Genomic DNA, 13,710 nt, shown 5'->3' on the forward strand with positions numbered 1-13,710 from the left:
GACAAAACTTTTTGGGTTCATTAGTCCCTGAGGAAGAGGATGGGAGCAGTGCTCCTCAGGGCATCCCCTTTCCCTCCTCACCCTCCAGCCGAGGACTGCTGGATCTGGAGGGTTGGGAGGGAGGTAGAATTCCAGACCTAGGAGTAACAGTCAGCTTCTCCCCGGGAGCTAGTGTCCACTTAGATCCAGGGTCACAGATGTATTCCCCCAGCAGGAAAAGGAGCTGGCCATTATTGTAAAACCTTTCTTCTTGGAAACTTTATAGCCATCTGAATACAGTTCTTACTCATCAAGAGCAAGTTCGGCCCGAAGCAGTCCTGTGGTGAGCTGTCTGGTCTCTTTGCATGCTTTTTAGATACTTCAGGTTGTTTCCTTAATCTGTGCTCACAATTTGGAATATTAAGAATGTGTGTTCACTCTCTTGGCATGGATTATCATTTTCCTTAAGTACCTCAAACTCAAGTATACTAATTTGTCCTAATTGGTGTTTACTTTGTGAATCTGACTTAGCACATAATTTCTGAAATGAAATTTCAGTGCCTTTAGAAGTTTTAAAAAATGTGTATTTTTTTAATGTGAACTTCTTATCTTTTCAGTGGTGATAACTCATTATACAGGTTGATTGTCCTATGTTTTTCCTTTCCGTCTTGACTTCCTGCATTGAGCCATTTCACTTGCCAGCACTTCAGTCAATGGAGTGAAAGGAGAAGTAATAAAACAAGCCAGCTTTTAAAAACTGTTTACATAAAAGACAAAACTGGGGCAATTCTAATCACCCAATCTTTCTGGAATATTAGAACACTTTTTTAAGTTATAAAAGTAATATTAGCTTAAGGAAAGTCCAAAGTAAAAGTCTCCTGACCCTTTCCATATGTCTCCTTCTCTACTGAATGCATTTTGGAGATAGTTTTGTGTCAGCTCATTCTTTTTAGGGCAGTATATTATCCCACTAGTGTATGGGATGCACATTTCTTTTTCAGGATTTCTTGGATATATTAATTTTTTGGTAGGTATTATTTTGATTTTTTGTTTTTAAATTGAAGTATATAGTTGACACACAAGGTGGTTACATTAGTTTCAGGTGTACAACATAGTGATTTGACAACTCTGTATTATGCTGTGCTCCCCACAAGTGTAGTTTCCATCTGTCACCATACAATGTGATTACAGTGCCATCGACTAGATTCTCTATGCTGTAGCTTTTGTCCTTGTCACTTGATCATTATATAACTGGAAGCTTGTATTTCCCACTCCCTGTCGATGGATATTTAGGTTGCTAGATTTTTGCTACAGCAAACACTTGCATAGTGGACTTTTGTATATAAGTATATTTTTGTGTACTTATGAATAGATCTCATATAAAGTAAATTTCTAATCAGTAAGTGATGGGGGTCAAAAAAATAAATAAATGATGTATATATGTTTAAATTATGATGGCATATTGCCATATTGCCCACCAGGAAGACTATACTAATTTACATTTCCAAGGCAAATGTTGACTTTAGGAACTACTTTGTTGTTCTTGACAGTGTCAAAATAGGAGAAATTATTAAAGCAGTTTCTTAATGGTCAATACAGATTGCTTTGTGGAGTGGCATAGGTGAGCCAAAATGGGTTTTCTTTTACATACATATTGGGCTCTGTTCTCCTTCCATTTCCAAGAGGCACTTCTCAAAAATTCCACTCCTTAATGAAAATGTACACAGGAATGTTTAGGAGATAAAGGCTTTTTGACAAAAGTAGGAAGTTTACTTTTATCTCACTCTGTAATAAAATTCCACTTGGCAATCCTTGGACCCGGTAGCATTTTTAATGTACCAATGTTATGGCCCCTTGCCAATAAAATGGTGGTAATATATTTTCAGTCAAGTGTAGAACCTTGTCCTTGTGTGCTGGCTACATATTGTTTCATTTGCAAGTTGGATTCAAAGTTATATCTTGGTGATGCCAGAATGGTTCCTCAGTGATGTCAGAATGGAGGTAACCTATACACATGGAAGATGAGCCTCCTGCTGCTTATGAAATAGGAAGAAAACTCTAGGGTGATGTTAGAAATATCTCCACCTGTTGCATAGGAATTAATAAAGGAAAATAAGAATCATCATTTCAGTCCTTGCTGGTAGGAAATTCTGTGTTTGACATACTTCACTTGAAGATATTCTTATATTTTTCTCTCCCAAACTTAAGCATTAAGTATACTTGTTGACCCCCGATGGGCTTCCCAAAGGGTCTAGTGGTTAAAAAGCATGAAATCCCTAGCTGTTTTTTGTTGGTCTATTTATGCCCTAGCCCTCCAGTTCTGTCCTCTTTTTTCTGTAACTTAAATAAAAGATAAAGTAGTATTTTATTCTGTGTGCTTTTTGGAAATACCATTTGGTTTTCAGTGATGGTTTATTATACTTAGAAGCCACTTTTCTGTCTGACGGTGCACAATAGCTGGTGCCAGTGATAGGCTCTTGGAGAGTAATTGCGTGCTTCCACAAACCTTGCGCAATGTGCTTACAGCCAGGTAAGACCTGTAGTGGCATCACATGTTTTTCATTATCTGCTTTTAATATCTGTAGTTTCCCGATGATGACACTGCAAGCATTGCGTCTTCTGGTCGCACCAGTCGTGGGCGAAGGGACAGTGTGGTGAGCGTGGTTTGTATGCAAACTCATACACTTATAAGTTTTTAAGTTGCCCCCCTGTGTGTGATCCCATGAACTCTACTGGAAAGTGAAATTTGCATTTGACAAAAATGAGCAGTTTCCTCAAATTGAGCTTATATGAATAATTTGCCTTCAAAAATGTGTCCCTGTGAATATGTATTCTCTGTGGGCTATGGAAGCTTTCATCAGTAACTTGCCTCTCTATACCTCTTAGGTGCTGGTCTTTGTATATTTGAAAGATTTTTCAGTTTTTATTCTTTGTTGCTGTTTTATGTGCATGTATTTATGTGCACAGTTCACCAGAAACAAAAAACGTTTCTCCAGCAAAATGAATGCTCCGCTTTGCATAAAACTTGTAACTATGGATTACAGATCATGTTGCCATGAGTTGCTTTCTTCATTGTGAATTTGAGATGTATTATTTATAGTTTATACGTCTTAAGACCTGAGAACTTTTTAAGCGTCATTGGTGGCAAAATTTAGAAATCCTGGTAAAAAATTCTGGTTAAAAATGCAACTATCATAATAATTGTAGAAGCAACAAATAGCTACGCCAAAATACAAATTATGTAATTTCAGATTATTCTTTTGATGATGTTGGAAGTTTTTCAAAGAGCTGATAATGTTTTTGCTCTATTTGAGAATTGACTTGAAAATTACATTGATAAGGATACTATGTCAGCTTAGAGCTAGAAAAGAGCCATGTTTTGTGAACGACTGTAAACCTGAAGATTTCCTAGGAAAGGGGAACACCCAAGTGTTTGTGAGACTTGTTGCCAAAAATGCAGTGATCTAATTAAGGCAGTTGTGGTCCATTGGTGAGCCAGTTAATGCTCATCCTCAGAGCTGAAGGAGAAAAAACAAGCCAGAACACCTGAAAGCCCTTTGGAGAGTGATGGAATGGAAAGGGCAGGCAGGTACTTTAAAGTAATGATGCCTGGGTTTGAGCCACTTCTACAACCTGTTAGTTGCGTTAGTGGCAATTTATTTGTAATGGGGATCTTAATAATTGTCCTTGTAGGTAAGCTTAATATATATGCATTAAATGCATTACTATATGGAGAATAACTACAAAATTCTTGAGACAGTAGGAACCAGTAAAATAGTAGTATATCTAAATCTAAGTTGTATTATAATTAGTATAAATAAAAATACTGTTGCTTGACTGTACTAGCCCTTAGCAAAACTTCACACTTGTAAGCCTTCTTTGTCTCGGGATAGACTTTCAGATTCCCTTCCTGGAAGGGAAAAGTTTTTAAATAAGGTAATCAGACAGAGCTGAGGTAAGGAAATCTGATGAGTGAGGTAAAAAATACTCCTTACTTATTAATTTGACAAATGTTTATGGAGTACCTGTTACATGTGAGGCATGTATTAAGTGCTGGGAATAATATGGTAGGCTAGACATACTGGATTTCTGACTTCATGGAGCGTATATCCTAGTGAAAGAAATAGAAAATAAACAAACAAAGGAAGAAAAGTGAAGTAACCCCAGGGATTGTGAAGAGAAAAACAGGTGATAGGACGGGGCACATTGAGGGATGCATGTGGGATGGCCAGAGAAGGCTTCCCCAAGGGAAGTGACCTTTGAGCTGGACTTGAAATGGGAGGAGCCAGCTGCTTGAAGAGCCGGAGAAGAGCTTTCTAGGCCAATGACAAAGTCTCAGGTGGGAAAAGACTGATTAGGGGAACCAGAAAGGGGCCAGTGTAGTTCTTCCATTATTTTGCCCCACAGATCCTGGTCTTGAAGAATATGAAAAAGAGGGACGCCTGGGTGGCTCAGTTGGTTAAGCAGCTGCCTTCGGCTCAGGTCATGATCCCAGCGTCCTGGGATCGAGTCCCACATCGGACTCCTTGCTCAGCAGGGAGCCTGCTTCTCCCTCTGCCTCTGTCTGCCATTCTGTCTGCCTGTGCTCGCTCTCTCCCTCTCTCTCTCTGATAAATAAATAAAATCTTAAAAAAAAAAAAAGAAAAAAAAGTACATGTGAAAGGAACAAAGTTCAGTATAAAACATAATAAATGTTGAGAATGTTAAAAAAAAAAAGAAATTGGGCAAAAGGTGCAGTAAACTGCAAAGAACCCTGTGTTGAGCATATATTTGCTTAATAGAGTTGAGAGCTATAATGCACTATACATTTTTGAAATATGGTAGAGGCTTTAGGTCAGTACTCTCTTTGTGAGGATGATACAAGTGCTCAACATGGGAGCCTTGGCCGGCCCTCAGCCATTACATGATCTCTGTGGGATACAGCTCGAGTTAAAGGTGCACAAAGGCTTATTTCAGGGAGCTGTGATTTCCTTTAGGACCCCCTTTACATTTCTTTTCTGCTTTTTTGAGTAGGTTCATTGCCGTGGTTTCCTCATTGCGTGATACTAGATCAAGCACCAAAACAGTATCTTTTCCCTTGCATGCCATTGTTCTTATCCGTTTCCTCTCTTTTTTCTTAACCTTTAAAGCATGTCATTTTTTCTGATTGAAAGGTTTCTACTGCCGATTATTTTAGTCGCTCCAATCGTAGGGGGAGTATAGTCTCTGAGGTGGATGACGTCAGTACCCCCGATTTGACCAGCGTGAGTGTCTTGCATGGGAGTTGTTGTGGTGTCTCAGCCTTTTGACTAATGGCTAATACATTAGCTATTTGAAAGTTAGGATCTCAATTTGCTGCTTTAATTTTTATTGGAATACAGTAACCTAAAATATAGTTATTTGTTTTGTTTTGGAATGTATATACTGATATGCTCTGATTAAAAAAAACAACAAAAACTTTTCTGTGAAAATTTACGCATCAGCAGCTCCAACAACTGTCAGTGTTCTGCCGGTTTTGCTTCATCTTTTTCTTTTCCTCTGAATTATTTTAAAGCAGATCCATGGTATTTCCCAGTAGTTCAGTATGCATCTCTAATTGAGAATTTCTTTTTCATGTTCACTCTACCATTATCATACCTAATAAAAATAAAAATAATTCCTTAAAACCTAATACCTAGCCCATATATAGATATTCCAGATCTGTCTTAAAATTTTTCTTCCCTTTTTATTTCGGTGAGTATATAACGTACTAGACAGATTTTGAAGGTTGAACAATAGAAAATACTATTTAGTAATGTATCACTAATTTACGGTAACTGGGAAGAATTTGAATAGATTTTAATCATTTGGACTATGACATTATCTTGAAGAAATCTCTGTCCATTGCTTTCATGTTTATTGGGAACTAAATTTAGGAAAGATTGTCCAGTAGAGATGCCTCGAGGCATTTCTCTTAATGAAGGAACTCCAACCAGCAGATACCCCTCTGCCTGATCTAAAAGCCTCTTTTTCTCTTTCACACCTCCTATCCTTTGCTGGAATTAGTTCTGTTTTGCCCATAGACCAGTGCTGTCTGATTTTCAAGCACTTTGAAGCAGGTGAGAGACAATGTTTCCTAGCCAAAAAGTTAGTTTTTGAATGAAGAGATATTATTTATATTTAGCACATTGCTGGTTGTATCTAAATAGCTAGTTTTGAATGACTTTAATCTGGAAAATAATTTTAATTGTGGTCCTTAAGTATTCCAATTTGTTAGGTCTCAAACCTGGCTCTATAGCAGCCCTGTCTTGCTCTCTGTCAGATCAGGGAATCTGTATGCCGAGTTGGAAGATTGGCTCCCTGAAATATTGCTCATTTTAATGATTTGCTTAGCAGCCTTTTTTTTGGGTAGATATAAACAATTTAATTTATTTTATACATCTCTTTTTTCTTAAATACTTTGAATTCTGTTAGCCTTTAATTTGTGATGGTGGTTCTGTCCTCCTTACATGTATTTCTTGGCAATTTATTTTAGTAACTACACAGCAGTGAGAAGCTTGATAGTTTTAAAGAAAGTCTTCCTGCTTCTCCTAATTTAATATAACTCTTTTCTTTACCCAGATAGTTATTTTGGTTTATTTACATATCTTTAAATAAAAAGTATATATATTTAAGGTGTATAATGTGATGATTTGATATATATGCATCATTATATCAAAGCATCACACTGTACGCCTTATAAGCTAAAAGACTCTCTAGAGCAGTGGTTGGCAAATCTGGCCAGCACCCTCTTATTTTATAGCCTGTGAGCTAATGGTTTATATATATATATATTTTTTTTCATGGTTATCTAAGTACCTATATGATATCCTTAATTTTGCCCTATGGCAAAGCCTAAATATTTGCTGTTCCTCTCTCTAGAGCAAGAATTTTTTCTAATAGTATTTCTTTAAAAGGGTAACCATGCAGCTCATCGTAGATAAATGGAAAGTGGACTTGATTTGGTAAGATCACCCCCACACTTTTTGATATGATAAGCTAGGGAATTTGCATTTTTATGTGAAATATCGTGATTTGAAAATGCTGACAATGAATTCAAAATTTTAAAAGACACTTTTAGGCTTCCCCATTGTGGATCAGACATATGTATACATTCTGCTGCATTTATAACTTCTGAACTAGGAGTGCTGAAAAGGGTGCCAGGCCCAGACTTGGAAAAACTCATTATACAGTTTTTATGATTGCTCTAGCCTCTGGTCTTTTCTTCTGCACTGTTCCTTTGTCCCATCCATCAGGCTGGGGAAAAGGACGTAAATGTGCTTTCATTTTACTGATTATTAATAGACCATTTCTGAATGGAATCCTCAGCCATTTTTGCTTTAGGAGATTATTAAAATCAATTGCTCCCTTCCCTTCTGTGGTTAGAGAATCAGTCTTCACTTTTCTGGTTGTTTTTCTTTTTTAACCATCAGACAGAATTTTTGATCATATTATCACATCTATATATAACATTAGAAGTTGGAGGATTAGACTCCAATAACTATATTAAACGAAACTATAAATATGTTGATTAAGTTAATTCAAATGCCTTAGTATGAATACCTTTATCTTCTGATCATATATATTACATTAGATTTACTGTTAAAGTTGGCGGAGTGGGTGCTGCATGCTATAAGTTATATACATTAGATATGCATAGCTCAATTATATCAGGTCTCTGATATTCTTTTTTAATTTTTTAAAGATTTTATTTATTTGAGAGAGCGAGAGATAGACACACACACACACACACACACACACCATGAACAGGGGGGAGGGGTAGAGGGAGAGGGAGAAGCAGACTCCCCTCTGAGTAGGAAGCCAGATGTGGAACTCAGTCCCAGGACTCTGGGATGATGACCTGAGCAGAAGGCAGATGCTTAACCAACTGAGCCACCCAGGTGCCCTCAAATCTCCTTTTAAGAAAAAAAGTATAATGAGAACAAGATACAGGTCTTTATTTCTAAACAACCCTTTCAAAAAAAATCTTGTTTTCTTTTTGAGAGAGAGAGTGGGTACACACAAGGGGAGGGGAGGAGGTAAAGAGAATTAAAGCCAGCTCCACGCTTAGGCTCCACACTCTTCCAGTGTAGAGCCTGACCTGGGGCTTGATCTCATGATCCCAAGATCATGACCTGAGCCAAAATCAAGAGGCAGGAGTGTCTGCCAGCAGGGAGGATGGGGGCGGGGAGAAGGAGATAGCATCTCCAGCAGACTCCCTACTAAGCAGAAAGCTGGATATGGGGCTCTATCTCAGGACCCTGAGATCATGACATGAGCTGGAATTAAGAGTCCAGCACTTAACCAGCTGAGCCACCCAGATTCTCTTCCTCTTCTTTTCACGTTAATACTAATATGAAACTGCAAGCTTGTTAGCTGACTTCCAAGTTCCAGCTATCAAAGAAGCCCTTTTCTTGATTGGAAAATTACCTATTTAATTATTTAAGGGTACAATGACATGATATTTACTTGAAACTTTTTGAGAATAGTAAGCTATAGTTAACATTAATGACTAAGTCCCAAGGGCCATATTTGTGGGGGACAGAGGAGGGGAAGCTTTGCTTAGTGTTTTTTTGTTTTGGGGTTTTTTTTTTTACTTGATTTACTTTTAGTATTGTTTCTATCTCAGTTTAATTTGCATGTTTTATAGGATTGTGACCATATCGTATATGCAGCCTTTGTTTTCTGCTTTCTCACTTACTAATCTTAGAAATGTTTTATATATTAGTACATATTCATATTTTCCACTGTTATTTACACAGTTTTTTTTATCAGCTGTAGTCATGTTTTGCATTAGATCCTCTTGCTCATCCTATAGCTGAAAACCAACCTTCCCTATTTTATACCTTTATATATTAAGCATGATTAAATGTTATTCCATTGAAAAGCCTTTTCAGGATCTGGCAGACTCTGGGTCATCATTATGAACACTAGTGTGTCATTTCAGAGCCATTGTACAGAGCTCTGGGCTGCTAGAGAGAGCACTGGGGCTTTTAGAACAGCAGGTTTCAAGTAGCTTTTTGTCTAAATGGAAGACAGCACATAGTATAACACAATCTGAGAAGTGAGAACTGGAGTCTCTGGCCAAGTCACTGCAGCCCAAATGACTGGACTGCGGCATGGCTACTCTTGGCATTTTTTGCTGCCTTAACAATTCCTGAGGTTTGGCGCATGATCAGTTTGGGTTGTGACAGTTGGGATCTGTCAGAAGACAGTGAAAGCAATAGAGTCAACATTGCGATGGACTAGTTCAGTGATGCAGCTTCTGAAACGTAAGATCATTTCAAGATGACTGTTAAGAAAAATAGGTGGATTTGGGGGGTCCTTTTGGGAGCCAGGATTTCAGATAGACCTAGAAGAGTGTTTCAAATGTTGCTTTTCTGTTTAACTCATTAGTAGAAGAGGGGTGGGATGTACTCTGAGGAATATATGGCTGTTTTATTCAGTTACAGTATTTCTTTGATTCTGAAGAATAACCCTCTTAAGTATCAGGCATCATGTTACTAGTACAAATGTGATGGAAGTTTATTCCTTTTTGCGACAATAATTGCCAGTATTAAAAACTACTGTAATGGTTTGTTTCCAAAAACATTTTATATGTGATTTTTAAAAAAAATCAAAGTTAACTAAAATCAATTCTTTTTTAAGAGTATTACAATAAAAAGAAGCAAAAAGATCAAAGTCTAAGATAGTATTTATATTACTGAATAAAGTAAACACCTTTTATATAAATACTGAGAGGAAAAAATGAACATGATAAATGTGGGCAGTGAAAAAGAACAGAAAAACTTTCAAATATGAGGAAATTAGAATGAAGTGATCTGAATAGAGCCGGAAATAAAGACATTTTGTATTTTAATAATTAACAGGAAAGTTTTTGAATCTTTTTTCTAGACTGGGCTGGGAGGGTTGATGTAGGAGTTGGAGTCTCGATATATTTTCATTTAGTTAAATCTCTCTGTGACTTTTTCCCCCTAATGGTAATTGGGGCTGTATATACGGGTAAACTATATGAACGCAGGGTTAAAGATTCACAAACCTGAGATCTGGACTCATCCCTGACATTTAGTAGTCGTTCAACTTTGAGGAAAATCTTTCACCTCTTGAATTTCTCTTTCCTCAGCTGTAAGGTCAGGGTTTGGAATTAGACCTCTAAGGTACCTCTCTTTATGAAAGAAACACTAATCCTATCTGCAGAAGATAGGATAACTCCCTTATGGTGTTCCCAGACGTGCCCAGACAATAGGACAATATGCTGTTGTTAAAGTAAATGAAGTCAGTCTGTAAATACAGATGGGGTATGATTCATTTACTCATTTGCCCAGCAAATTGTGAATCCTTCTGTATGCTAGGTGCTATTTTTGATGTTAGGAATGCAGAAATGATCATAGAGACTTAGAGCATATAATAAAGAGAAAGAGATCAAATGATAAATAAGTGAATAGATATCATGGGATTAGGGAGTAATAAATGCCAAGAAGAAAAATGAGGTAGTTTCTTTAATCTCTGAAACTTGGAGAAAAAGAAGATATAGAATATATTTTGAGACATAACTTTAGCGTTTGTTAAAGACTTGGGGGCTGGTTGCCCTTGGATGAAGAATTGGAAGGTTTGGGTGTGGTATATCAGGGAGAGAGGTTTATACTTCACATACCCTTTTGTGCTGTTTTTTGTTTGTTTGTTTGTTTGTTTGTTTTTTGACACATGTGAATGTATTGCTTAAAAAAGTAAAACAACAACAAAAGCCAAAGAACTGAATCCTTATGAGCTATGGGGGAAATCTTTTTTGATGATATATTTAACTTGCTTTAATCAAATTTGAACTTTTTTGGCCAAGTGTACTCATCTTAATCTATATGTCCTGTGTCCTAATAATGTTTAGATAATAAAGTTTTTGGCTTTTGGTTTTATCAGTCTTTTCCTTTTGATGTGTACAGGGGTTTTTTTTTTTGGTGTTAATATTTGCATTGCCAAAGCTCAAGTTTACATGTTTTTCTTTAACATGTTTCAAATACCATGAAAAGAAAATCTGCAAATTCTAAACTTCTGCATAAGGACAGCTTGCTTACCGCATGTCATCCTTAGGATAAGAATTAAAGTTCTTGACATTTTGTCTTATGTGTCTCAACTTTTATTTCAGTTTCAATATGTTTACTTTTAGGTTCCAAACATCAGTTGAACTTGGAGAACTCAAATGAGGTCAATTCTTTTTTCCCTCAAAAACCCCCAGCATGCTAAGCATCTTTACTGATTTTTATCTCTGTTCTTTTCTAGTTGGATGAAAAATCTGACAAACAGTATGCTGAAAATTACACAAGGGTGAGTACATAAATTCCTAAGGGAATTAGATTCTCAAGGTCAATTAAACTTGATTTCTATTGCTGTTTCATTATTTTACTACATTTGAACTGGTGGAGCTACTCTTCCTTTCTTCATCTATTTCCTGTCCTTGACCCCCCAAATTCCTCTGAGGTTGAATCATGTGAAGCACTGGGAAGAGAAAAGACACTGCATTTTATTTCCTTGAATGTCACTTCTTAAGCTTTTGGCTGCTCTTTTGATTTTCATTCCCTAGAATTCGATCCTGAGAAGAAGCCATTAAACACTGAAAATGAAGTGTCTTTAGGAATGGTGGTGACAAACTCTGAAGGTCCCCCCCCCATGCTTAATTTTTTTTTTTTTGAGGTAAAATAACCTTTTTCTAAGAGTTGTTTTGGGCTAAAGTCTCTAACTTCTAGAGTATTTTTAGAAAGAAAAAACAGTTAAAAGAAGTAGGTAAAATTTATTTAAATAGTATATTTTATTTAACCCAAATATGTCAATGTAATCTATGTGTAAAAGTATTAATGAGATATTTTACATTATTTTTTTCCATGCAAAGCCTTTGAAATCTGGTTATGTATTTTACAATTAAAAATAAAATCTCAATTTGCACTAGCCATATGTCAGATGCTAAGTAGCCTCACATGGCTAATGGCTGCTGTATCGGACAGCGTAGGTCTGTGTCATTTATTAATCCAATAGTATAATCTTGCATTTAAACTAACTGTGGGACTAGCAGTCTAAATTCATAGTGATATACAATTTGCTCGAGCTGCCAATTTTGTTTCCAGCTCTATCCAAGTATTAGAAAAAGAAAAGATTCTAAAAGAGCAGCTTCAGGAACTCAGTAGGACTGCTAATCAGCATACCAGTTATAAGTCCTGAACTGTTTTAAATTAATCTGATGTGCTCACCCCCCCAGTGTTGTTTACAATATAGCAAAGATAAACTTAGAAAACAACTTGCACACAAACTATTTCCTTTGTTATTATGAATTCTAGATTCCAGTAAAGTGTTGAAGTGAACAAAGTTATGCGTAGTATGCCTGGGCCCTTCTCTGGATACCTTCTTCCCGCAGCAGTCTACACTGTCTGCACATTCTCATCCATATCCCACCCCAAGCCCATTTTTAGTTTCTATGACAAACGTATTTGGAAAGAAAGAAGACTTAGATGTGTCCCCTTCCTCTTTCTCCAGCCTTCATCTCGGAATTCTGCCTCAGCAACAACCCCTCTAAGTGGAAACTCATCCAGACGAGGGAGTGGAGACACCAGCAGCTTAGTAGATCCAGACACCTCATTAAGTGAATTGCGGGTAAACTGCAGTCTTCGGTTTGCTTTTTCAAAACTGTTTTTTGGCTTCTTTGTGGTATAGTATACTGGAACTATTTAACATTTAATGTGACATAGTAAAAAGAAAAGGACTATGATTTCTTTAAAAAAAATTGTTAAAGACAGTTCAAGAATGTGACTCAGGTCTGAAAGGAAGGAGATTAGTTAATTCATTTTTCTGTTCTGTTTCCTGAACATTTGATGATACTGGAATGAGTTCTGCTAATTTACAGGTGCCAAAAAACTTGTTAACCTCTGTAAAGTGATTCTCTCAGAAATAGTTGGCCATATTTTAGATGGAAAATATGGATATGCAAGGAATCAGACTCTAGACATTGTTAGTCTTTTGAGCCATTATGGTATTATTTGGCTGCTTGAATATAGTTATCTCTCAATTTTCCATGATCGGTATAGTGATATTTGGGATAAGAGAAATACTGGAGTTGAGTCCCCTGGGTTGAGTCCCTGTCTTATTAACCTTTTTATTTTAAAAGTGAGGACTTTCAAAATGTATTTGAATGTCTGTTTGCTGAACCTGCTATTTTTGAGCAAGGGGGGAAGTATAGTAATAAAAATTGCATTCATTCATTCATTCATTCATTCACTCAACATTTACTGAGCCCTTGGCCCCAGAGATTCAGGCTGTGAAACACACTGTGAACTTCAGGAGTTCACTGTTTCATAGGGAAGACAAACTGATAGAAACCAGGAAAACCAAGTTGTGTGATACTAGGTCATAGCCAGAATAGGGCTATTAAGGCAGTTCAGAGATGGGTCAGCTATTTTGGACTAGGAAAAAAGATAACAAAGGCTCTTCAGAGGAGACACACTCTGAGCTAAGGTATGAAGGAAGAATACAAATGAACCAGGCATAGTTGAAGGGCAAAGCCTTTCTCAGAACTTCAGAGAACCTTCTGGTATAGTACAGTTGCCCAAGGGTAGGATAAGAAATGAGGAGGAGGGGTGGGTGAGGGGCAGACCAGGAAGTAGTCGTGGCTCAGTCCACAAAGCCTCATGTATGGGAGCCTAGAATGCATTTGGTTTTCCCCTGGCAACTGTGGGATATTAAAAAGGGGAGTTG

General features: G+C 37.0%; 1 protein-coding gene across 7 annotated transcripts in view; it reads left to right on the forward strand.

Moving 5' to 3' along the window:
• Positions 1–13,710, forward strand: part of LRRFIP2 (LRR binding FLII interacting protein 2) — a 107,853-nt gene that overhangs the window by 60,176 nt on the left and 33,967 nt on the right. For 6 of the 7 annotated variants that reach the window (XM_059390582.1, XM_059390584.1, XM_059390586.1 and 3 more), the window contains exons 5-6: positions 11,251–11,295; positions 12,496–12,612. In XM_059390582.1, the coding sequence (XP_059246565.1) occupies positions 11,251–11,295; positions 12,496–12,612 (162 nt within the window). Of the gene's footprint in view, positions 1–265; positions 323–2,564; positions 2,634–5,132; positions 5,223–11,250; positions 11,296–12,495; positions 12,613–13,710 lie in introns of all 7 variants that reach the window. The other variant, XM_059390581.1, reaches the window with a different exon arrangement.

The sequence above is a fragment of the Mustela nigripes genome, chromosome 2, assembly GCF_022355385.1.
Source record: "Mustela nigripes isolate SB6536 chromosome 2, MUSNIG.SB6536, whole genome shotgun sequence".
Lineage (NCBI taxonomy): Eukaryota > Metazoa > Chordata > Mammalia > Carnivora > Mustelidae > Mustela > Mustela nigripes.